The sequence below is a fragment of the Hypanus sabinus genome, chromosome 1 (assembly GCF_030144855.1).
Source record: "Hypanus sabinus isolate sHypSab1 chromosome 1, sHypSab1.hap1, whole genome shotgun sequence".
NCBI classification, from domain to species: Eukaryota; Metazoa; Chordata; class Chondrichthyes; order Myliobatiformes; family Dasyatidae; genus Hypanus; species Hypanus sabinus.
In genome coordinates this window covers 126,649,431-126,676,439 of record NC_082706.1, presented here as the reverse complement: position 1 = coordinate 126,676,439, position 27,009 = coordinate 126,649,431, and the positions used below count along the sequence as shown (strand labels likewise).

The window sequence follows — 27,009 nt, the reverse complement described above, 5'->3', positions numbered from 1 at the left end:
ATTTACATTTGGGGACTGTTGGAATTTAAAGGGGGAGAAGTGTTCTAACGTGAGCATTATAAAGTTAAGTTAATACAAATTAGGGTAATTATAGTAATACCCCCCCCGGTACGGAAGCTGTTTGTAAAGAGAGGTTGCTTCCAGGTTGCGGGGTTTTACTTCCGGTCTTTTCTAACACGGTATGTGGTGGGGGAGCTACACACATGCGCACTGGTCAGAAAGAACGGAACTTAAATCCGCAACCTGGAAACAAACTCTCAACAGTATTTGTGTATTTATTTTTCACTTTTATTGGGATCTACTGGGAAAGTCTCAAAGATCGACCAGTCGATCGCGATTGACGGGTTGGCAACCACTATCCTAAATCATCTGTTCTCCTGTAGCACAAACAGTAGTTTACCTTGGCCTACATCACTGGAGTTTTGAAGAATGAAGAGGGATCTCATTGAAACCGATGAATATTGTAAGGGCTAGGTAGGGTGGACATGGAGCAGAACTAGGCCATTCAGCACATTGAGTCTGCTCCATGATTCCATCATGGAAGATGGCCTTCAGTGCCCTGAACTATCAGGAAAATATCAATTTTCACTCTAACTATACCCATGCGATTTATGTCTACAGCTGTCTGTGGCAGAGCATTCCACAGATATACTACTTACTCTCTGACTGAAAAAAAATTCTTCTTTAGCTCTGTTCTAAAGGGTTACCCCTCAATTTTAAGGCTGTGCCCTCCAGTTCTGGATACCTCCACCATAGAAAACATCATTTCCACATTCACCTTATCTAGTCTTTTCAACATTTGGTAGGTTTCAATGAGATCCCCTCGCATTCTTCTAAATTCTAGTGAGTACAAGCTCAAAGCGCCAAATAATCCTCATACGTTAACTCCTCCTTTCCAGGAATCATCCTCATGAACCTCCTCTGGACTCTCCCAAATGACAATATATTGTTTCTGAGACATGGGGCCCAAAACTGTTGACAACATTGAAGTGTGGCCTGACTAGTGTCTTGTAAAGCACCTGTATTATCTTCTTGTTTCTATATTCTACTCCCCTTGAAATTAATGCCAATTAATCCTTTACCACAGATCCAACCTGTAAATCAACCTTTTGGGAGTCTTGCATAAGGACTCCTAAGTCCCTTTGAACCTCTGATGTCTGAATTTTCTTACCATTTATATAATAGTTTGCACTTTTGTTCCTTTCACCATTTCTCAGCACTGTATTCCATCTGCCATTTTTTTGCCCATTCTTCCAATTAGTCTAAGTCCTTCTGCAATTGCATTTCTTCCTCAGCACCACCTACTCCTCTACTTATACTTGTATCATTTGCAAACTTTGCCACAAAGCCTTCAATTCCATTATCCAAATCATTGGCAAACAATGTGAAAAGTAGCGGTCCCAATACTGACCCTTGAAGAACACCACTAGTCACAGGCAGCCAACCAGAAAAGGCCCCTTTTATCCCCACTCACTGCCTCCTGCCCGTCAGCCATTCATCTATCCATGCCAGTATCTTTCCTGTAATGTCATTGGATTTTATATTATTAAGCAGCCTCATGTGTGGCACCTTATCAAATGGCTACTGAAAATCCAAGGAAATGACATCCATTTTCTCTCCTCTGTCCACTGTGCTTGTTACTTCCTTGAAGAACTCTAAATAGATTTGTCAGCAAGATTTCCCTTGACAGAAACCATGCTAACATTGACTTTGACAGATGCTTCCATTTGTGGGGGAGTCTCAGACTAGAGGGCACAGCCTCAGAATAGAAGGATGTCCTTTTAGAACAGGGATGTGGTGGAATTGCTTCAGGTACAAGGTGGAAATTCATTGCCACAGATGGCTGTGGAGGCCAAGTCATTGGGTATATTCAAAGTGGAAGTTAATAGGTTCTTGATTAGTACAGGCATCGAAGGTTACAGGGAGAAGGTACAAGAATGGGGTTGAGAGGGATAGTAAATGAATGGCCTGATTCTGCTTCTATGTTTTATGGTCTTATGATTTACACTGGGCCGTTTCCGAGTTCATCATTTATTGAGTTTGCTGAAGTCACCCATTGCATTAATTTGTAGCTTGTTGAACGAAAGATAAAAGTTCAAAAACATCATCCAATTTGAAAAAATGCAAACGATGTGTTAGATTTTTCCAAAAAAGAGACATCTGGTCTGTCAACCATTTAAATTTAATTACATGTAAGTTTGCCTGTAATGGTTGCCTACATGTTCCACAGAGTATCTGTGACTCCACGTTTGGCTACACGTTCCTATGAGTTTTTACTTAGTATTGTTATTGAAATGTTACTGGAAGACATGGGAGCAGAATTACGCCATCTACACTATTTAGCCCATTGAATCTGTTCCACCATTCCATCATGGCTAATTAGTTATCCCGCTCATCCCCATTCTCTGCCTTCTGCCTGTACCCTTTGATGCACTGTAAGCAGGAACCTATCAAACTCAATGACTTGATATCCATAGCTGTCCATGGCAATGAATTCTGCAGATTCACCACCCTCTGGCTGAATAAATTCCTCATCTATTTGAGGGTGTTGCCTCTGGTCCTGGGCTCCTCCACTATAGGAAATATCCTCTTCAACCCTCTTCACATCCACTCTCTCTAGGCCTTTCAATACTTGATAGCTTTCAATCAGATTCCCTCCACAATTTTCTAACCTCCAGTGAGTGCAGGCCAGAGTCGTCAAATGATTAATGTATAATCCTTTCATTCCTGGAATCATTCTCATGAACTTCCTCAGGACCCTCTCCAATGCCAGCACATCTTTTCTTAGATAAGGGCCCAGAACTGCTCACAATACTCCAGTAAGGTCTGACCAATGCTTTATAAAGTCTTAACACTGCACCTTCGCTCCTGTATTCTAGTGCTCTCAAAATGCTAACATTGCACTTGCTTTTCTTGCCACCAGCTCAGGCTGTAAGATAACCTTTGGAGAATCCCGCACAGGGACTCACAAGTCACTTTGCACCTCTGAGTTTTGAATTTTCTCTCCAGTTAGAGAATAGTTTATGCCTGTACTCCTCCCAAAGAGCATGACCATCCACTTCCCAACACTATTTTCTATTTGCTACTTCATTGCCCTTTCTCCCAATGTCCAAGTCCTTGTGCGACTCTGCTTCTTCAACATTACCTGCTCCTACGCCTTTCTTTGTATCGTCCATAAACCTGGCTGCAAAGTCATCAGTTCCATCATCGGAATCGCTGATGTAAAATGTGAAAAGAAGCTATCTCATTCAACCCCTGTGGAACACCACTAGTCACTGGCAGCCAACCAGAAAAAGGCCCGCTACATTCTCATGCTTGCGTCCTGCCATTCAGCCAGACTTCTATCTATGTTAGTATTTGTCCTGTAATATTATCTTGTTCAGCAGCCTCATGTGCAAAGGCCTTCCAAAAATCCAAACAAGCAACATCTACAATTCTCTGTCTATCCTGCCTGTTATTTCCTCAAAGAATTCCAACAGGTTTGGTGGGAAATCTGTTACAAACATTAAGTACATATTTAGAAGGCAGAGAACTGCAAAAAGAAACAAGGGTACAAGTGGTTTAACTTAAAAAGCTGACACAGATGAGTTGGCCAAAATGTCTTTTGTTGGTGGAGTTCAGATTGTGCCTGCAAGTCCACAAAGTGATGGTTGCTGGGTGAGCAGGCCTTTCGTTAAATTGAGACAGAAGGAGCAGAGTTTTGGATGAACTGCATAAAACATGAAGCTGGGGAAATGCCCAAGACTGGAGTTGCCATACTTACAGAGACTTGGGTAGAGCTAACAATTGAACTGACAAGTGTTTTAGCAGCAAAGCGTGAAAACAGAGGTCAGAGGCAATCAGATAGAATCACGTGATCTTTGTATGGCATTGGCTTCATCTCTTGACTATATTGAGGCTCTTGTGTCAAACTTAGATACTTGTTGTGCAGGAGTTGGTGAGTTTGAGTTGCTGGAGGGGAATTTTATAGATACCAACACTTAGATAAGAAGATATACTTTATTAACCTCATGAAGAACTTTGATAAGATAAACAGAGAATGATAATTTCCTTAGCAAAAGATTCCTTAATGAGGCATCGCTGGTGGTGCAATAGCATCAGTACCGGTCTCCGGAATGAAGGCTCCCAAGTTCAAATCCAAGTTGGGCCACCCCCAAGCACGCTTTCCATCCATGCCAGGTTGAGTATTGAGCTCATAACTCGGCCTCGTAAATAAAAACAAGGGTCAAATCAGGAACATTCATATCGTGACCCGGTTAATCCGAAAGGAGACCAATCCTGACACCACGTGCCAGACAAGAATGGCTGACTGTCTGGTGCGACACGCTTAAAAAAAAAGTAATTAAATATCAGCATGAAGAGAGTTTGGAAAAAGGGTCGGAGGATAAAATGTATACAGAGGGTTGTTGAATAATGGAATGTGTCTGAAGGAGAATTGAAATAATTGAAGCAAAAGGAAATGCAGACCTACTGGGCAAGACGACTAATGCAGTGTGTTTTAAATGATTCCGCTCGCCACTGGCATGATTAGTGCTGTGAATGCTTCATGCAGCAAATGTCAATGATACCATGAACCTTAAAACATTATGTTACAATTTTCCATTATTTTGTGTGTGTAACAAGACCATTATCAGTGTTTATTATTCCCTGTATATTCAGTCATTGTTAGCAGGAAGCAGCTTCTATTGCAGCAATGTTGATTATTTTTTTACTGAATCATATGGGATCCATTTTTATCAGCTGATTTTCTCCTGGTACTAAAAAGAGAATCTGGAAAGTGATGTAAAAATTGCTTTCCAAAGTCAATATGGAAAAGGATATGAACTTCGATGATCTTTACAAAGGAGGCTGCTGACCTGCCTATTGTCTGCAGGTCTAAACCTGCTAGCTCCTTTGCCTGAACAATGCATATTTTAGCAAACTGTTCAAATTGCTTTAGCCTCTGCACTGTTGCCTAACGTTCACTTTTACTGTGCCTAACAGCATGGGTATTTTGGCTTGAGCACTGGACTGGGCTGCAGGCCCTGCAACTGCAGCCAATTAGGCTCAGTCTCCGAGGACTGTGGTGACGATGGGCAGTGTCACTGTGTGCCAGGGGTGAGTGGAGAGAAGTGTGACCACTGTGCGCATGGCTTTTATGGATTCCAGGACGGTGGCTGTACATGTGAGTGTTTGAACTGTTTTTGGAAGTACATGGTGCAAGTGACACTTTTGACTATTCATTTCAACTGAAGGCAACTCTGCATATATTAATTTAAATAGATATTCTTATTGGGATTAATGAATTTATTGAGTGATGCAACACTGAAACAAACCTTTCAGCCCATTGGGTCCAGACCAACCCTTTTTTGAAGTAGAGCATCAGTCATGGTCTTGTTGAGTGAAAGAGCAAGTTCAAGCCTGATGTTCCTGTATTCAATTTGTGAATCTGATTTACACAACTGTAATGATAGCATTACCAGAAACTGCAAGATGCTGGAATCTGGAGCAAAAAAGAAACAAACTGCAAGAGTCCTTCACGGGTCGGTTAGCATTTGTAGCAGGAAATGGCTACGTCTGGATGAAGGGTCTCAGCCTAAAATGTTGATTGTCCATTTCCCTCCATTGTTGCTCCCTGACCCACTATTCATCCGGTATGTTATCCTTTTCACTGAAAGGCTTAATTCATCACGTTGGTGTGATTGTACTATAGACTAAGCCCCACCCCCACCTCCCATTAAAGGAGCATGTGTGTAAAGAGATCACAAGGAGAAGGAACAGCAGATACAATTTAACCAAAACAAATGTAAAGAGATTGATTTTGAGAAGTTAAACCAGGATAGGACATCCACTGTCCATGGCAAGACCCTGGGGAACGTTGTAGAACAGAGAGACGTAAGTGACAACTAAGTCTGTGGCTCCCTTAAAGTGGCAACACAAGTGAATATGGGAGTTAAAGAAGACATACAGCAGGTTTGTTTTCATCAGCCGTGGTGTTAAGTACAGTCGTCGGGAAATTATGTTGTAGCTGTTTAGAACTTTGATTAAGCCACATTAGGAATATTTTAACCACTTGCCTCTTAACCATGGCATAAGTGGAGAAACTTGAATTATTTTCTTGAAAACCCTGAAACAACATCAACAGTTTCCCATTTCTATGATGGGTTTAATGTGCAAAGTATCTCATGTTATTTCAGAGGAGTATTATCAAATAAAATGACCTTGAGTCAGCCACATAAAGAATTGTTAAGGCAGACAGACAATGGAAAGATGAGTTTTAAGGAGCATCTTATAGAGAACTTCAGGCAGAAATTCAAGGCTTAAGATCTTGGCTGGTGTTTAGGTATTTTCTTCAGGCCAGAAGTAGAGATACACTCATAAACTGAAATCTATAGGCCAGAGGGAGAGTACAGAGATGTTGAGAGGTGAAGCTATAGAGGGAGTTAAAACTAAGAGCAGTATAATTTTCAAATAATGTTGATGTTTAACCATTACCACCTGCAGAACAGCAAACAAGGAGTAACTAGTAAATAGACCAAGGTATGAACTATGATGCAGGCTGCAGAGTTTTGGATATCAGATAAATGAATGCTAACTGTCCAATAGTGTTGTACAAATGCTCACCATACTTTAATCAAATTGCTCTGTATTAACAAAAAACATTAAACTGGTTAATACTTTTTTCAAATAAATGGGCTAATTGCTTTGCCTGTCTCAGACTGAAGAACTTGATGTGGGTCTGTTAAACACAGAATAACATTGTATATCAACAAATGGTCCTCAATTCAAGCAGCACAGAGTATTAACATGGACAAAAAGTAGTCACACCGTACCTAATGCTAAATATTGAAGTATAATGTGTTCAACAAATCTTCTTGGTAAATCTGAAGATAAAAGCTCTTTCCGTGTATTTCCTGTGCAGCTTGTGACTGTGCCCACACTCAGAACAATTGTGCAGAAGAAACTGGACAGTGTATCTGCCCACCACACACAGAGGGAGGGAAATGTGATCGTTGTGAAGCCAACTACTGGGGTCATGACCCTGGGACTGGATGCAAGGTATAGTAATGAGAATGCTTTTATCCCCCTTTTCTAAAGGAGGTTCACTCGGTAACTACAAAATATCATAATATAACAGTAGTATAGTCCTTCATTAGTTATTTACAGTTTCAATTTCTAACATGGTCATCTCCATCCATAATGCACTTGAGCCACTGGGAGAATGCTTTGCATTCAGCATTCAGCCACATGATGCTGCTGCAGTTATTGCTCTTTTCATCAGTTTCTCTTCTATGGATTGTAATATTAGTCCACTTTTAATCTTTGGTAATAGTTATGTATAAAACCAGTATTTGAATGTGAGCAACCACTATAGCCTGGTAATGAAGAGAACTGCCCTGAAAAGGCCACAGGGTCACCTCTGCTAATTGCCTTGCTTTCAGTGGAATTGACTTCCAAAGACTCGTCCAGAATGCAGCCACTGCCACATTGTACACGCACTAGAAGTAATTGAGGATGAGCTTCTACCCCATTCTTTCAAGTTGCCCAAAGTGCTTGTAATTCATATTTGTTTCCAGCTTTAAAACTAACTGCTCAGTGTGCTATTGGTGGAGAGTCTGTAACTCAAGGTGACAGTGCACTGTAGTCAGGAGAACGGCCTGAGTTTGATCTTTGCACTTGCCTCCACACCTGGAATTAGGAAAAGTGAAATTAGTCCTGTGAGAAGTCAACAAATATGACACAAATTGCAAGCTGCTTCTCCCTACATTTTAATTTTCTTTGAAGAGCCGAAGATCCAAGGATTTCCTATATTAGATATTCCTTTGTGTTTAACATGATTATTAACCAGTGATATTCTACTTTGTAATAGCCCCATGGACCTACTGTTCTAAGGATTTGGTAGAGGCATAAAAATTAATGTTTGAGTGTGAGACAGTCACACACTCACTGCTGACACATTAAATGCTGTGAAGAAAAAAACAGAAAATTAACTATTCACAAGTCAAGAATTAGTCTTAGGCAAAACTAGCGATGTTAGCACTGACTGTTATAATGAGAAATATCTGGCAACAACTTCTGGAGTAGCCACAGATGCAACTGCATGAATTTCCCAGTTATGACAGGGTTTCACTCCTGAGAAGTATTTATCATCCAAATTGCTTTTCAGTTAGAAATGAGCAGACGAAAGATCCAGAAACAGCATGACTGGAGAGTGGGCAGGTGTGGGAAGAGCAGCCACCAGCCAGCCTCGCTGGCGAGTCTGCTACTCGATGCTCCCAGCTCTGCGTAGCTCAACCCAGACCCTGATCAATGTGGCCTGAGGGCTGGAGTCTACACAGAACTGCCTTCTTCCCACCTGCAACCCCACAGCAGCTGGTAACCCAAATACTAGTTTGTATGTTTAGCCTGTCCATAAATAACCCAACAAGACTGTGTAGCTAGAGAATCTAGATGTTGTTGCTAGTGTATTTTTCTGCCCTTCTATGGCATTCTTCCATTTATTTTATACAAATGCAATGGAAACTCATTTATGACAATTATCTTGTTTGCTCTTCATTTTTAGCCCTGCAACTGTAGTGTCATTGGTTCTGTAGGAGTTGGGTGCAATGTGACGGATGGACACTGCCTTTGTAAACAAGGATTCAGTGGAGAAAAATGCAGCGAGTGTGCCTTTGGATATAGGGATTATCCCCAATGTATCGCCTGTAAGTGCGATCCCAGAGGTACCAGGTCTGAGAAATGTGATCTGGCACAAGGAGTTTGCAGTTGTGAGGAACACACTGGGGTCTGTCCCTGCAAGGTACATTATCATTTACTTAACTCTGATAACTAATGAGAACTTACAACTTTATTCTCTCTGTTGTACCTCTCTGCACAGTCCTTTGTTAGAGACACAAGTGACTGCAAATACTGGAACTTGGAGCAGCATGAAGTTGCAAGAACAAATCAGTTGGTCAGGCAGCATCTGTGGTGGAAAATAGACAAATAATGTTTCATACCCCGAAACATCGACTGTCCATTTCCCCCGTAGGTGCTGTCTGATCCAGTGAGTTGTTCTAGCTTTTTATGCATTGCTAGCGATTAATTAATCTTACTTTCTTTGTCTTCTCTCAAAACCAATGGCAAGTGACTTGCCTTCAGTCGTATGTGCATTCTGCAGCTCTCTTTTGCAATGAATTGACTTCACATCTTTATGCTTTTCCCTGTGTGGTAGTAGGCCTCCAAGATGATAGAAAATTCAGGTTAGAAGGAAGCTGATGTGTAACATTTAGTACGTGCCATTGTACAAAAAAAAAGCTGTATTGTGGCAAGGTGCACCTACAACACTGTAGTGTAGAAAACCACAGGTTTGAAGTCCCAACTTCTACCTTGTTTCTGCTAATGATAGGTCCATCTCTCACCCAACCAGATGGAAAAAAGGAAGGTAATAGGTTGACCTGTTGCTGTATACCTTAGACACATGAAAATGTCCTTGGCAACAGAAAGTACAAGTGCTGGCATGGAATCATCAATTTGATGTATTCAGAATATAGAAAATCGAGGTCATTACTTCTGTTTTAAGAAACTTAGTTTTTAAATTAAACCATTTGTTTTCAGAGATTTTCTACAGACTGCTTTGTCTACATTCTCTGATAGTACCCCCCCCCCCCTTTCCTGCATTAATACCACGTGTAAGGAGCATCATTTTTTATTAAACATTATTATTCTCTGAAGAATTTATAGTTTATAGAATTATATAGAATCTAACAGAATAAATGGTCCCAGCTGCCTGAAACTGGCATTTTCCTTCTTCGCAACCCCTTTATTATTTCATCCCTTCACCTATAAGCATGGAATTAATTATGTTATTTACAGTCCATACAATTCTCCTCTGCCCTTTTCCACCCTCTTAATCTGTTTTTTTAACTAAATGTTACAGATCTTTAAAACAAATGGAGCAGAATATTAAATCAAAACTCTGTAGTGTTTTGGAAAGAAAGCCACTTCGATGTGCAGTGCTGAATGTTGTGTCAACCCTTATTTCAGGAAGGTGCTTCTGGCGTTCGTTGCAATGAATGCAAGGCTGGATCGTTTGCTCTCAGTCTCCACAACCCAGAAGGCTGTAGTCTCTGTTACTGCTCTGGTGTATCCAATTCCTGCTCAGAACTCCAAGGACTGGTCAGAGTTCCTGTAAGCACACTTTCTCCATGTATTGGTATTGGTTTGGTATTGGCGTATGTACCAAGACGCAGTGGAAAGTTGTCTTGCTCGACACCCTGTTCTTACATCTGAAGTATTTACTCAGTGCATTGAGGTAGAGCAAGGTAAAAGAATAGCAATGCGGAATAATCAGTAAAAGGTGCAGAGTAAGTACAGTGCAGGAAGGCGAAGTCCCGATGGCAGCAGGATAGAAACTGGTGGTCAGTGCTTCCAGGCCTGGGAATCTTCTACCCAGTCGGAAAAGGGAAGAGAAAACGTCAGGGGTGGGTGAGCTCTGATTATGCTGGCTGACAGACCAGCAGATCGTGGCAGTAGTGAAAGAAAGAATTTTCAAAGATGTTTCTGCAAAGTGTCTGAACAATGGATAAAATACTGGCTGTAAATATAAATGTAGTTTATCAGCATTTATGAATTAATTGGACTGAACAGAAAAGTAATGGAATCTCACTCATGAATATCACTGGGTATTATTAAAGACTCAAAGATATTGGAGAAGTGTGCGATATTTCAGCTTTGCACAATAGTGTGCTGTGTATTTCAACTCTTATATTGAAGTAGAATAGAAATTTAACAATATTCACACTCTACATGTGTGTATGTATATATACAGTCGGCCCTCCTTATCCACGGGGGATTGGTTGCAGGACCCCTCACGGATAACAAAATTCGCGGATGCTCAAGTCTCAACCTGTCTGAATGTGGTGGATCTTAGGACCCAGCAGAACCCCAGACCTTATTTAACCTGACTCAGTGCAGTGGACGTTAGGACCTGGCGCAAGAGCTCTGAATGCGCAGTGTTTCCGTTCACGAAAATAATCACGATCACGATTGAAAATAAAGTGGAAATAATAAAGAGATCCAAAAGAGGTGAAATGCCATCTGTCATTGGAAAAGCGTTAGGCTACAGTCGGTCAACGATTGGAACAATTTTAAAGGATAAAGTGAGAAAGGCTCTGCCCCGGTGAAAGCTACAATTATTACTAAGCAGTGCAGTGGTTTAATCATTGGATTTTGGGTTTTTGATCCTCCACATCAACACGCGCTAGGGAGCGATCTGTCCCAAGTCCCGAGAACTTCCGTTCCCGAGCTTGGCGTGTTTTTAAGTGTTTTATATGCATAGAAAGGTAAAATATATACTAAATACTAAGATAAATGTTTGACTAACTGACGCTAAATAATACCGGATGTAGCTGTTCCGACTTACTTAGTAAGAGAACTTCTGATGTTTTTCAATCCTGATCCACGATAACCCACACACATCCTCCTGTATACTTTAAATCATCTCTAGATTACTTATAATACCTAATACAATGTAAATGCTATGTAAAATAGTTGTTATACTGCATTGTTTAGGGAATAATGACAAGAAAAAAAAAGTCTGTACATGCTTGAACAACAAGTGCTGGAAGAGCACTTCTGGGTTTTCGCGATTCGCGGTTGGTTAAATTCGCACATGTCGAATCCGCAGATAAGGAGGGCCGACTGTATGCGTAAATAAATTATTTATAAATTTATAAATTATTTATGCTTATTTGGTAGGAACGTACCTGAATTTTGAAAAAAGTTGCTTAATTCACAAAAGCTAACTGTGCTAAACAGGATACTGACAGATTGGGATCAAATAAATGAAATTACTGTTGCCAGTCAGGTACCATTCGCGATTGTAGTGAATAAATTTATTCATCAATTCTATGTGCAGATGTGGTAATGGCTTTTCAAAAATACATTGAACCATACTAGAACTTGAGGTATGCGAAAAATTAAAATAATTATAATAGTTATGTTCAGCATCAGATAACAATGCTCCCGTTCTCTCTCTCTCTCTCTCTCTCCCTCTCTCTCTCTCTCTCTCTCTTTATACAAATGTTCATGAATGTACACACCTTTGTATATCTGTACAGCTGACTCTGATGCCTCAACAAGTGATACTGAATGTTGTCAGTCAAGGCAACCTGACTGGAACCACAGAGGGCATCTTCTCTCAGCCTCCAGATATCTTGCTGGATGCTGCCCTGGTACAGAAGTACCTCCATAGAGAACCATATTACTGGGCGCTACCAACCCAGTTCACAGGAGACAAGGTGAGATGTGTAGGTGTATGTAATCTGAAGATGAGTATTGTTTGGTATCAACTGTGGTGCAAATTGTAAGTTAGTAAATCAATAAAGAATTTAGCAAATAACAACAATTTCTCTATGAAGCACTTGCATTGTGTGTGGCCAGTTATGGACCTCATCAATCCTGAATTTAGTCACTGAAGTGTTGGAGGCCATGCGTTCCACTGCACAAGCTCTGAGCTCCAGAGTTCCCTTTCTACCTTCCCACCTCTTGAACAGTCTCTTCTCAAATCTTTTGATTTATTGGTTAACAGAGCTACAGTCTTCTGCCTTTTGTCATAAGAGAGTTCCACTGTGTATAAATAAATAATTTTGAGCATTATTCTTGGATAAAGCTTCAATTGTAAGATTATGTTCCCCAGGTTGTAACCCCTGCAAGTGGGGAAAAAATCCCCCCCCCCCCCCCCATCTGTCTTATCAGTTCCTTCCTGAGTCTGTGAACTTTAATCATCTATGCTGAGGAAATGCAAGCCTGATTATAACTAAACACTTTGATAACATTCCAGTGAATGTAAGTTTCACGTCTTCCTATCCTTTGTAATGATCCGTGCTTAGAATTGCACTGAAATCCAGATACGGTGAACCATAGTTCTGTGAAACTGTAGGAGAGCTTCAGCCTAGCTCTTCATAGAGGGAAGATCAGCCACTCCTTGGTCTTGCTTTACAAACTCAGCGGCAGTATGTTATCTCTGATCTTCACCGTCCTTTAATTTTTAACCATTTAAATTTGCATCAACACTTCTTAGAAAAAATCTCGCACTTCCCTGCTCTTGCAGTTTCTTGTCAATGATTTTAATTGTTCTGCCCCAGTCATTGGGTTAAACTGGGCAAAAATAAACCACACAGCTCTCTGTATTCAGGTTGGCTGTCAAATACATATCATTTCTCACCTCTTTCACCAGCACTTGGACTGCAGCCCTCTCGGCTTTGGTGATTCAGATGCCTATTAAATGTTGTGAGAACAACTCTCTCCACCACGTACTCAGACAGTGCTTTTATGTTCTAACCCCCTCCAGACCTCTTACCCTAACACTATATCTATGTTCTCATGTTTAAACACTTCCTATATATCTGTGCTCTTCATAATTTTGTGTACCCTGTTGGTGCTTTCAGCTGATAAGACCTTAACTCTAGAGTTCTGTTTTCCATTCTGATTGAACCCAGTAAAGTAAAGATGCTCCTTAAAGCCCACATGTTTGACCAAGCTTTTGGTTATCTTTCTTATATCTTTCTTAATATTTCCAAATGTGGCTTGGAATCATTTCTTTGTTTAATAATCCTCCAGTAAAATGACTTGGGACATTCCCGCTTCATTAAATGTGTTATATAAATGTAAGTTATTAATGTTTATGTTGAATCTGCCTCTCTCTTGCCCATTTGCATTTATAGTTCATCGGTGTTGGATGACTGTGGCTCAAAGCTTAGTCTGTACATGTTCAAAAACTGGTCACTGATATAATCCTGCAAGTCTAGCCTAACCAGGTCTTTGATGTGCATAATCCTCTTCCTACAGCTTTTGGCTTATGGAGGGAAGCTAAGATATGCCTTCGCCTATTATGCTCAAGATAGCTCTGTAAACTTGAACCCAGAACCACAGATCATCCTGAAAGGAGGCTACGGCAGCAAAGTGGCAATTTACAGGAACATTTCCACTCATGCGAATGGACAGCTGAGCCGCCATGACATAGACTTGACTGAGGTAAATCTGCTATCATTTCAGATAAGATGATTAGAAATTATCCGGTAACATCACGAGTCTTCAGTTGGTGGAAATCAGGGGACTATTTGGTAAATCAAAACTAATCAAAAGATTTTTCTTGTTTCTTCTTGAGGTTGTTGAACATTCCCAATTGCCCTTGAACTCACCAGCCTGCCTTGTCTTTTGAAAGTCACACATGTAGGTCTGAAATCTCATGTTAAAGACAGCGCATTCCAACCCTCTTCCACCCCCCCCAAAGGGCACTAGTGAACACATTGCGTTTTTGCAATATCCAGTCATGTGGCCAATATCAATGTACTTTGTTATTTTACCAGATTATTTATTCAAAAATGAGATTTGAACTCATATCTCTGGCCATTTCACGTCAGGATCACAAAAGAAAAATAGGCAATGCTGGAGAAATTGAGCAATCCAGGCAGCATCTGCAAAGAAAGGACCAGAGTTAATATTTCAGGTTGACAAATATTTCCTTATCTACTGTGTATTTCTAGAATTTTTCAGTGTTATTTTACATTTACAGCATCTACAGTATTTTACTTGAAGATTATTTATGCAACATCATTGCCACTCTAGCCATCGAAAGCTTATTTTTAATATACCTTAAATGATAGAAGCCTTTTTGTAGGGATCAACACAGCATAAGGAAGCATTTTATTAGGAATAAATTAGAAGTGGAATGCAAAATATTCTGGACCATTTTTGTCACCATATTATAACCCCAGTGGACCCCTGCTTTCATTAACTATATTGAGCTGAACCGCAGGTAGTATATAACATGATAAAACATAAGGTTAGCTGGTTTTTTATCCCTGTCCCAGTCCTTTTCAGTCTCCCTTATTTCTTGTGTTGGCATTTCCCTTTGACAAAATAAAGCATGTCAGAGCTGGCAGAGTCACTGCCTCACAACACTGGAGACCTGGACTTCATCCTGACCTCTGGTGCAATCTGTGTGTACTTCACATGACCGTTTGGGTCTCTTCCAGGTACTCCCAAATCCCAGAGACATGCAGGCACACAGGTTAACCAGCCACAGTGCAAGAAAGGAGCAGGCCTTTCAGCCCACTATGTCTGAGCTGACCATGAGGCCAAATTAAACTGATCCTATCTACCTGCTTGTGATCGTATCCGGTCTCCCTACATGTCCCACTTGTACTCTCTGCTTCCACTACCACCCCTGGCAGCACACTTACCACTCTTTGTGTAAAAGAATTAACATGCATATCTCCTTAATGTGAAGTGAGTGGTAGAATCTGTGGGGAGAATAACAACATCTGGATTAATGTAATTTTAGAGAAACTGGGCCAGCACAGACTGGGCAATTCAAACGGCCTGTGCCGTATCTTTCTATGACAATCCAAAACTGATCTCATGACCCTCTCTATCCATCACTATATTTTTCATTGCTTTATCTGTTTTATTGGTTTAATTCAAGGCATGTAATGATCATTAACTCAGCCCTGCATTACAGTGAAGCATCTCATATTTTTAATAATTTTATTTGTAAAGAAATTTGTCCCAATTTACAATTGTTCTGATGACAATTGTTTGTCTTCCTGTTGACCTTCACACACTCAGCTCAAAGAATATACTTCAGTCTTGTATTGTAATTTCTACTTTGCCACCTTCCACATCCTAATGCAAATTGTTTTCATGTGATTGATGAAAATGCAAATTTTGTCTTTGAGACTGAAATTCAATTAAAACAGATTCTGCCTGGCTGGCTAATAGAAGCATCTAATCATTGTGTTTCAAAATTTACTTGAAATCTGCAAATTCCTTAAAGGAGAAGTTCAACCAATCAAAAAGCTCATAAAATTTTTATCACTTTTTCCATTACACTTTCAATAGCAACTTTAAAACAGAGCATAAATAAGGAGATTGTAACTTGAGTGTACTAAAAATCTCACTCACAAAATGATTCAGTTTATTAAGTTTTGGATGGTAGGGTTTAATATTTGGTGATTCTGTGCTGATTTATGGACCATTCCAAACCATTCCTGATATTCCATTCATCTATTCTATATTCTTTTGTCCTCAGGGGACTCTTCCAGTTTCAGGTCGGTTTCTAACATTAAATGCACTTTTTAAATTTGTACTGATAGAATTGGCCCATTGCATCTCAAGCATGAAGGTCACTGGCAGATATAACTTAGCGTAAGCTTTGTACCTCAGGGCTTTCTGACAAATTAAGGCAGTACTATAAACTAGTAGCCTGTTTTTTTACCCCTCTGCTTATAAGCTGCCAAATCCCAGGAATGGCTCTTGCCTGTATTGGCAGGCTTGACATGTTCCTCTGCTGTCAGGTCAGGGGCCTTCTCTTCAATGCTGGGGGAGGTCAGGCAGCTTCTATGGAAGGAAACGAACAGTCGAAGTTTCAGGCCAACACCCTTCATCAGGACTAGTGGAGAGAATTCCTTCCATTCCATTGTGTAGTGGAACTGCATCTCCCACTTCTTCGTATTGCTGTACTTTGTACTCTGATCCCACGATGTGAAGACTAAAACCTCCATTGCAAATGTTACTTAATTCAAAGCCACTGCTCCCTCTGCTGCCGTAACTCCCACTTCTTATTTCAGGGTTTTTGACGTCCTCATTCTCAACAAACCATGGAGTCACAAAATTGCGCAGGTGCTGCTGTGCACAGGGTGCTTCCCTCAGGGATTTATCCAGTGCTGCAAAGGAGAGTGCGTGGCAGCCAGTGGAGTTGCTGCCTCACAGGTTCAGCCCTAACCTGAGGTGTTGTCTGTGTGGAGTTCTCATGCTTTCCTTGCGACAGTGTTGGATTCCTCCTGGTGCTTCAGCTTCCTTCAATATCCCAAAGATATGACAACTGGTACATTAAGTGGCTGCTATAAATCGCCCCTAGTGTGTAAGTGAGTGGTAGAAATTGTAGAGAGTTGATGGAACATGAGAGATAATAATGAGATTATTGTAAATGGGTTGTTAATATGGACACAGTGGGCCGAAAAGCCTGTTTCCATGTTCTAAGCCTCTGTGACTTTGACTCTTAACATCTAAATTTGGAGACCAAAAACTAAACTTTAGTTAAAACATAAAGCTAGAAGATCTCAGGATGTCACACAGCATCTGTGCAGAAAAAAGAACAGAAGCTGACTTTTTAGGTTGAGGGCTTTTCTTTTGCATTATTTTGTGACACCTGCAGCCGCTGTGATCTGTCGCTGTTGGAGTAAAAGTCCATAAGAACAAGATGATAAACTAGTAGTGTTATTGATCTACACTTACTATAGACATCTAAATGGATGTGTGAAATTCATATAGCAGACATTTCAGAAAGCAGTGTAACACTACCTTAATTTGACCCATTCAGTCACTTTGGATAAATGATCAAATGTTCAAGTGTTTAAAGGGAGTATATACTTGCTGAACTCAGCTCAGTGTTTTTATATCCTAGACTTCAGTTGGAGCTGCCACCTTTCTGCTAGCTCCTCATTCTTTTAGCTTGGGAGTGCTAACGGGCTAGCCCAGAGAATATTGTCCTTGCTTCTGTTCTACCTAATAGATTTTGAGTTATATTAAAGCAGTGGTCCCGAACATGGCCGCAAAGCATGTGCTACTGGGCCATGAGGAAATGATACGATTAGGCGATATGAAACGATATGAGTCAGCTGCACCTTTCCTCATTCCCTGTCACGCCCACTGTTGAACCTGAACACACACACGGTCATCTATCATACCTATGTGAGGTCATCAGTCTCCTAAACGCAGTGATACCCTTACGCCAGGGATCACTGGCCGGCCTCGGGTAACCGGCTGCCTCGCGCAGCTGGCGGGAAGTGCCGTTGCTACTGGCCTGGAGTACGGACAGATGGGCGCTGCCTCTAAACCTGTTTAGCACACTGAATGTTCGTGGGGAACCCGGTGCTAAAATACTCGCAGACGACCTAATTCGGGCTCAGGGTTTCGTAAGTAGCAGAGCAGCCACCTCGCTGCGATCGACTGAAAGTCATCCCTCGAGCCAAACTTTTGTCGGCCGATAGGTCCTACCTATCTATAAGGGGGCGGGCGCGCGCCCTGTTGCACTCCTCGCTCGGTCGGTGGCTCTCTCCAGACTACTACTGCCGTGGCCCCGAAACGGAGACCTCAAGCCCTTACCTTGTCCTCTCACTGGTGTGTTGCAATGATTTTATATGTTCCTATGAGGAAAATATGCGCTGTGTGTTTAATATCCAAACGTTACTTAAAATGTTATGATGCTATTAACTTATAAGTGAGTTATAATTGACTTATCACTATATTCATGTAAGGAAAATATGTGCTGTGTGTTTAATATTAAATTCATTAGATAAACCCTTTCAGAAATGAAATTGAGAGTATTAGCCACTTATAAGTGACATATCACCTGTATTCCGGTCGTGATGAACACCCTCCTGTCAGCCAGTCCGGTCTGCGAGAATATTGTCAATATTAAACTGGTCCGTGGTGCAAAAAAGGTTGGTGACCCCTGTATTAAACAACATACGTACGTGATTTGATCTGTTACATGCACCACATCTCTACAACCGGAGTTTTAAAGATGATCACTTTTGCTTTTGGACCTATAGCTTCTATCAAGTTGCTGAATACATTTTATTTTCTGATCAAAAAAAAACCTTCCACACTTTTCATATTTCTTCTCCCAGGCTCTGACAAAGTATCCAGTGCACAGTGACGGTCAAGTCAGAGCTGTGAAGAAGCAGTATGTACCTCAGTAGCTACATTCCACAGTTGTGATGTAATACAATGACTCCCTCAGAGAGGAAGGCCATTTGGATCCACAGATCAGTGAGCTTGGAACTGTTAAGCTCTTACGCTGTCCATCATTGGATTGAATGCTGCAGTTTTTCTCTGTGGAACACTTTAGCTACATCAAAGATTTGAAATGTAGTAAAATTAACAGACACATTAAGAATTTATAATCCCATTTATTCTAAAAATACTGCACAATACAGAAATTAATTACTGGAAGAAAATTCTCCTAAGTGTTGATCTGTGAACACTTATTTCAACACTTGGTTAATTATAGGGCATGAGGAATTTTACTGTTGAGTCTAATAAAGTCAATGGACCCAGATTGCAAGACGCTGATCATTAAAGAAATAGGAACTTTCGTGTAAATAAAGCGATGTTGAATCTTTTTTATCATACTATTTTTCTCTTCCTCATGTTACCTGCCTGAAGTAAGTTGTTTTTATTTACGACTTGCTTCCAAATCAATTTTGTGGGTTTTCAGGTTGGCCGATTAATTGGCCACTGTTAATTGACCATGTGTGAAGTAGAATGTAAAAGCTGATGAGAATGTGGGGTCTCAAGATTGCTGGCATAAAATTTGTCAGGGCTCCTGTCTTTCAGGTGAAGGCTTGTTCTGAAACGTCATCTGCCCTCTGAGATGGGCAAAGGCCCTGAGCACTCTTTCACTGCCTGTCCTGATCCAACCACAAGGCCAGTAAACTTCATCAATGCTTCTTCCTCAGAAGGCTAAAGAAATTTTGCATGTGCTCGACAACCCTTGCTAATTTTATCATTGCACCATAGGAAGTATTACCTGTGGATGGTTAATGGCTGGGTTAGACAACTGCTCTGCACGTGACTACAAAGAACTGCAGAGAGTTGTGGGCATAGCTCAGCACATCACAGGAGCCAACCTCCGTACCATGGACTCTGTCTAAACTTTGCATCAGTAAAGCAGCCAGCGTAATCAAAGACCCCGAACATTCCCTCTTTTCCTTCTTCCAACATGCAGAAGATGTGAAAGCATGAAAGCATGTACTGTATCACCAGGCTCAAGGACAGTTTCTATCTCACTGTTAAGGAGTTCCCTACTTCGATATGATCCTGCATTTTATTGTTTATCTGCACTGCACTCTCTCTGAAGCTATTATACTTCAATCTGCATTGTTATTGTTTTACCTTAATATACTCTGTAATTATCTGAACTGTTTGAACAGTGTGCAAAACAGTCTTCTCAATGTATGAATCTCAGTAGCTGTGACAATAATAAGTCAATTCCAATTTCAGTTCGAAGCAGAGTAATGGAGTGCCTGGCTACTAGCTATACTTCAGTTAACAGTACTAAACTCAGAATATTATCATGCTGCTGTTGGCGGGACCTTGCTGTGTCCAAGTTAGCTGTACATTACGAGAAGATTGATACAGCATAAAGTCATTGCCATGAAACAATTTGAATGTTCCAATCAGGATGTGAATGGTGCTTTTGAATGCAATTCTTTGAACGCTAAGCATGATATTGCTAATTGCTGAAGAGCTTTGATACAAAAGAGACAGCTTGTACTTTGAAATTTTCCTATTTGGACCATCTTTGTTCCACTAGCTTCATTCAGATTCAGGAGCTTAATATGTCTTCTTGTTTTGAGCAGGGCAGGGGCAAAGGTTTTAATATTCCATTGTGGGAACTCATCCACGGATGCTGTGGGTGGAGGTGGACATGGAAAATGAGTGGCTGATCTGTGAAATGATGTGCCCATTGTACCACTTACACAGAGCTGTTTGCTTCTCATGCTTGGCCTGAAGGGTCTTAATTTCACTACCAGTGCTTCTCTACTTCTGAGCAGATAAGGGCCAGGGATTTCCTGGAGTCAGTAGCTGACTGACTTTTCACGGAGGCTTTGTACAGATCCTTGAATTTATCTTTTGTCTGCTGGTAATCTCCACGTGACAGAACCTGTCCTGGAAATGTTTTATGGGAATACCTAAGTTGTTTGTGGCCCAACATTTTTTAAAAGTTTGTGTCATCAAAGATAAGAAACCTGATCTTAAAGAAAAGCTTTCCTCTACCTGCTGAAAACAAGAAGTGTGCCAGATTTGTGAAAAGACTGTGAAGCTGAATCTGAATGAAGCTGATGAAATAAAAATGATCCAAACAGAACAATCTTCAAAAACACAGACAGTCCAATGCCTGTGGAAAACAAAAATTGTGTTTGGGGCACTCAATAGTGAGCCAAGTTGTGCTTTCAAAAATATGTGAAAATTGACCCACACTTGGACAAAGTTAGCCCCGGTGTCGCAGAGGTTCAAAGCCACAAACCCTGAACTGTGGAGAAAAGCGGTTTGCCCAGCTGTCTTCTATATTTTAAAAATATAAACATACATTTAGCCAGGATATGAACAGAATTTTGCTCAGAGTGAAACTGGCTGCTAACACAATCTTTGTATGCTCAGGTGCAAGCATAATGAATTGGCGAAGGCATTGAGGGATTATAAAACTGTATGATACAGGAGCAACAGTTAGGCCATTTGGTCCATTGAGACTGCCCCACCATTTCATCATGGCTGATCCATTTCCCTCTCAGCTCCAATCTCCTATCTTCTCTTCATTTCTCTTCATGCCCTGACTAATCAAGAATCTTATCAACCTCTGCCTTAAATATACCCAACAACTTGGCCTCCACAGGCACCTGTGGCAATGAATTCCACAGATTCAGCACTCTCTGGATAAAGAAATTCCTCCTCATCGCCATTCTAACTGGACATCCCTCCATTTTGAGGCTGTGTCCTATGGTCTTAGAGCTCCCCACCATGGGAAACATCCTCTACAAATCTACTCTATTAAGGCCTTGCAGCATTGGATAGATTTCAATGAGATCGCCTCTCTCCCCCCACCCCCCATTCTTCTGAATTATGACATGTTTGGCCTTCAATTTGAACAAGGAGAAATAACCTTTGACTGGGGTTGCCATGTTGGCAGTTATATTGGTGAGGGAAACCATGATATCTCCCCACCCCTCCTTCCACCACCTTGCTCAAAGCAAGAAATGTAAAACTCAGCTTTATAAGGCAGTTTTCAAAAATGTCAAGCTCCTGAAACTAGGTGAAGTTAGTGGATCAAAGGTGATCCAAACAGGGCAATCTTCAAAAATATAGGTTGCCTCTTTTGAGTTAAAGCTCTTCAGCAATTGGTTGGATCATGCTTAATATTCAAGTGATTGTATTTAAGTAGCACCAATCACATTCCTATCTGAACATCCCAAATAGTTTTGTGTTGTACCTTCTCACTTCTAATGTTCAGCTAACTTACATGTGGCAAACTCTCACCAGCTGCAGCATGGTAGTATCCATATTTTAGTGGTGTTAACTGAGTGATATGAAGTGGCCAGGTTATGAGGTATCCATTGCTTTGGGCCCTTTTCCCCACCTTAGAGGACAGATGACACTTCGGATTCTGCCTTCATCCGAATGACCGAAGCTCTTACGATCTTTGTTCATCAACCAAGATTTCTCGAGTCCCCACATTCTCATCGACTACATCGTACCAGGGCAGTTTTCCATCAGCCAAAGCCAATTAACTTGATAACCTGTAAGTCTTTGCAATGTGGGAGGAAGCTGGATCATCCAGAGGAGACTTGTGGTCATAGGGAGAACATGGAAACTCCACACAGTCAGAGTTTGAGGTCGGGATTGAACACTTTTCAGGTGCTTTGAGGTTGCACCACTGTATCACCAGGGCTCAGTACCTTGAACCACCTGACTCGCAAACCAGAGTGCAACCAGCTAACCACTACCCAGTTCTCTTCTGCTAACAGTATTTATCAACTGCAATCTTTTTTTTATTTTGACAGCATGAATGGAAATATTTCAATTCATCATCTGACAAACACGTCTCACGCACTGACTTCATGTCTGTGCTCAGCAACATTGAATACCTCCTGGTTAAAGCTTCCTATGGCAATGGACTCCAGCAAAGCAGGTGAGCAATGGAGCCAGAGTCGATGATAAGTGTGGAAATTTTATGGTTTTTGCCAAGATGATTATTGTTCTTAGAAAAGTAGAAGAGATCACTAAAAGGTGACTCGCTACATCACCTGGAATTCTTTTCTTTCCTCTGTGTCACCAAGGGAAAAAAATCAATTAAACATTAATTTGTCATTCCAGCAGCTGGATCAAAAGTCACAGAGAAAGGATTTGAAATTTGAATTGCATGACAGCAATTACCACTGCTTGTAGATCACAGTGTTGGACTTGTTGTAAAATAGTAACAGTGTTCACTGATTCTACCATTTTGGCCAGGACAAATGGCCAGTTCGAAACCTTCGGTGGTGTTGAGATTTCATAACAAATGCATACATCAAACTGAGCTGAATGTATCAAACGAGAGCTTATCAAAGTGGCAGGTGTAGTTCTGAGAGCAAGGAAAGACCCGCTGTTCGGCCATTTTAAGTGTCGGGCCTGATTGAAAAGGGCCAGAGAAGATGTTCAGCTCATTGCTCCATGAGGTTTACATATCTCTGCTGTACTGAAGCCGTGGCCTGCAACAAATGGACCCCTGAACTGGCTGTGACTGGCTTCGTGGCTGTGCAGTCACTCCTGTGAACTTCATGTTATTTGCTTACTTTTATTGTTTACATGATTTTTTTTCCCTGCACATTGGATGTATGACAGCCTTCTATTTTTAATGGATTTTATTGGGTTTCTTTGTTCTGTGACTGCCTGTAAGGAGCCAAATCTCAAGGTTGCATATGGTATACATACTTTGATAACAAGTGTACTTTGAAACCCTAGCAATATTCAGGGTGCAGTGAACTACCAGAGTGGAACCAATCACAAGATGTCAGGCTAAGGATCTATTGATTGCAGTGAGGATGACCTTCAGGTAGATTGATCAGCAGTTGAACCAGTCAGGCTCGTTCAAGCTGACAGGAAGGTGACAGTAATTCAAGTAATCAAGCATTACAACAGTGGTGTACAGAAGAGCAGCTCTGAATTCATTACACATCAAACCTTGAAGGGGATTGTATACAACAGCAGAAGACTATGAAGAACACTTGATGTGCATCCTGCTGTGTCCTTCAGTAGGCATGAAACAGCACATCCTGATGATTTCCCTGTCATTTTAGGAGATTTTAACCAGGCCAGCTTGATAAAGTCACTAAACAATTATTATCAATGAATCTCCTGTAGTGCTGGAGATAATAACACACTGGACCACTGTAACACTAAGTTCAAGAGTGCATTAGGGTTAGGGTTAGGGTTAACCCTAACCCTAACCCTAACCCTAATGCACGTCCACCCTGATCACCTGGCTGTACTTCTACTCCTTGAGTATAAGAGGAGACTGAAGACTGCAGCACCAGCTGTGAGGACCAAGAAGGTATGGATCGGGGAGGCACAGGAGCGTTTTCAGGACTGCTTTGAATCGATGGACTGGACTGTGTTCAGGCAGTCATCTGCAAGCCTGTATGAGTATGCCATACTTGTCACGAACTTTACTAGATCCTGTGGGGATGACATACTGTACATTCCCAAATCAAAAGCTGTGGATATACCAGGGGGATCATTGTCTGCTGAGGGTTAGGTCTGAGGTATTTAAGTCTGGTGATCCAGGTCTGTAAAGGAAAACCAGGTATGACATGTGAAGGGCTATTTCAAGACCCAAGAATCAATTCTCGGAGAGGTTGGATGTCAATTCTGGCAGGGTTTGCAAGACATTATTTCCTACATATCAAAACCCAATATCATGAATGGCAGTGATACTTCAGTGCCAGATGAGCTCAATGACTTTTATGCTCTGTTTAAAAGAGAGAATAAAACCAAAGCCATGAGGATTCCTGCAACATCTGATAAGCCTGTGGTCTCCATCTTGGAGGCTGACACCAGACTGTCTTTCAGGAGGGTGAATCCTCACAGGGTATCAGGGCCCAATGGGGTACCTGGTAAGGCTCTGAAAATGTGCCAACCAACTGGCGGGAGTATTCAAAGACATTTTCAACTTCTCACTGCTACAACCGAAAGTTTTCATGTTCTTCTAAAGGGTAGTAATTTTACCAGTGCCCTAGAAGAGTTGTATGAGCTGCCTTAATGACTATTGTCCAGTAGCACTCACATATAAGGTGCTGAAATGCTTTGAGAGGTTGGTCATGGCTAGAGTCAGTGCCTGTCTCAGGAAGGATCTGGACCTCTGCCCACAGCAGGTCTACAGCAGACATGATCTCCACGCAGCCTTGGATCAGCTGGACAATGCAGATTGCTGTTTGTTGATTATAACTCAGCATTTAACATCATCATTCCTACAATCCCAGTCGAAAAGCTCCAGAACCTAGGCCTCTTTACCTCTCCCTGCAACTGGATCTTTGACTTTCTAACCGGAAGACCACAATCTGTGCGGATTGGAAATAACATTTCCACCTCACTGACAATTAACACCGGTGCTCCATATGGATGTATGCTTAGCATACTGCTCTACTCTCTCCACACCCATGACCATGTGGCTGGGCATAGCTCAAACAACATATACATTTGCTGATGATATAGCCATTGTTGGCAGAACCTCAGATGGAGACGAGAGGGCATACAGGTGTGAGATAGACCGTAGTTGGATAGTGTTGCTGCAGCAACCTTGCAGGCAATGTCGATAAGGCCAAAGAGCTGGTAGTGGACTTCAGGAAAAATAAGACAAGGAAACAAACCCATCCTCGTAGAGGGATCGGAAACGTCCATCATTAAGGATCCCCACCATCAGGGCATGCCCTCTTCAGGCTGTACTGTCGGGAAGGAGGTACAGCAGCCTCAATGATTCGGGGACAGATTCTTCCCCTCTGCCACCCAACTTCTAAATGGACATTGAACCCGTGAACAGTACCTCACCACTGTTTATTTCTGTTATTTTGCACTACTTTTAACTTAACTGTCGTATACATTAGTGGTACCCAACCTCTGGGCCGCGAAGCATGCTGGGCTGCAGCAGTAGTCGGAACGCACCCAGCACATCTTTAAGAAAAAAGCCGAAATAAACAAGCTAATTAATTAGGTGCCTCCTGGCTCCTAAACGTCGGCCCAGATCAGAGATGATTGCTGATTTCACTTGCTCTACACAGTTGGCAATCACCTCTGATCTGGGCCGACATTTACGTGCCGGGCAGCACCTAATTAATTAGCTTGTTTATTTCGGCTTTTTTCTTAAAGTTGTGCTGGGTGTGTTCCGGCTCCCGCTGCAGCCCTGCATGCTTCGCGGCCCGGAGGTTGGGGACCACTGGTATATGTAACTCAATTTTTGTCTCGATATTTCTTTATCATGTATTTCATTGAAGTGCTGCTGTAAAGGTAACAAATTTCACGACATACACCAGTGATATAAAATCTGATCCTCATTCTGGTAAAAATATGTCAAAAATGTGACATGCTCAGGTAAGTAATTAAGAAAAGCAAATTTCATGGATGCTTATTGTAAATGAAGAGATTTCAGCTTCAAAATAATGTTTGCAGTCGTGGGAATGCAAGACAGTTGATTTTCTACTTGTTGTCTATGTCTTTCCTGCTGCAATGGTAAGCAGATTGCCCAACTTCCTCATCTCTATCAATGAGAATTGTATATATTGATCAGCTGGTCATTCAGTGGTCTGGAGACCCTCCTGGCAATATTGGCAGGTGAGCTGTTTGTTATCAAGCATGTAGCTTGGTACAGATAACTGGGGCAATCATCAGGCCAATAAGGTAAGTTGACCAGTATATGGGGCGGCACATTTATGGGTCCAACGGATAGGAAGGTCTCAAGGCAGCACCAGTTACTGTTATTGTTTGATCAACAACCACCAAATCAATTCCAGTGTGCTTAATACTTATTATCAATTACCTGGAGAAACGGGCTTCATAATTGTGTATTTATATGCAGAATTGGTTTATTCATTTATTATTGTTCACTCATATCAAGGTATGATGAAAAACCTGCCTTGCACGCCATCCACACAGATATTTTTTTTTACAACAGTGCATTGAGGTAGTACAAGGTAAAACAATAACAAAATGTAGAATAAGGTGTTACAAAGAAAATGCAGTGCAGGTAGACCAGAAAGCTCAAGGTCGTAAAAAGGTAGATTATCATATGGTTATTGAAAGTAATGATGTGATATGCCAGAAGTTCAGATATTAGAAACCCTTGCAGAATACACACCTTTTCTGTAGTTATGTCTTGTCCATTTTGTAGATATATCTTACCTGCATCTCCACTATAACATATACCAGCTGGGTAGCCTCCAACCTGATGGC

General features: G+C 41.3%; 1 protein-coding gene and 1 long non-coding RNA gene across 3 annotated transcripts in view; one reads left to right on the top strand and one right to left on the bottom strand.

Moving 5' to 3' along the window:
* lama1 (laminin, alpha 1) overlaps positions 1 to 27,009 on the top strand; it is a 340,811-nt gene that overhangs the window by 182,019 nt on the left and 131,783 nt on the right. For both annotated transcript variants that reach the window (XM_059975999.1, XM_059976007.1), the window contains 7 exons: positions 4,984 to 5,164; positions 6,902 to 7,038; positions 8,543 to 8,779; positions 10,006 to 10,149; positions 12,081 to 12,260; positions 13,810 to 13,995; positions 22,590 to 22,717. In XM_059975999.1, coding sequence (XP_059831982.1) covers positions 4,984 to 5,164; positions 6,902 to 7,038; positions 8,543 to 8,779; positions 10,006 to 10,149; positions 12,081 to 12,260; positions 13,810 to 13,995; positions 22,590 to 22,717 — 1,193 coding nt within the window. The remainder of the gene's footprint in view (positions 1 to 4,983; positions 5,165 to 6,901; positions 7,039 to 8,542; positions 8,780 to 10,005; positions 10,150 to 12,080; positions 12,261 to 13,809; positions 13,996 to 22,589; positions 22,718 to 27,009) is intronic.
* Positions 14,380 to 27,009, bottom strand: part of LOC132397352 (uncharacterized) — a 37,343-nt gene continuing 24,713 nt past the window's right edge. Inside the window, exons 2-4 of the long non-coding RNA XR_009513343.1 lie at positions 18,377 to 18,478; positions 15,207 to 15,266; positions 14,380 to 14,438 (exon numbers count right to left, since the gene is read on the bottom strand). This is a non-coding gene — a long non-coding RNA (uncharacterized LOC132397352). The remainder of the gene's footprint in view (positions 14,439 to 15,206; positions 15,267 to 18,376; positions 18,479 to 27,009) is intronic.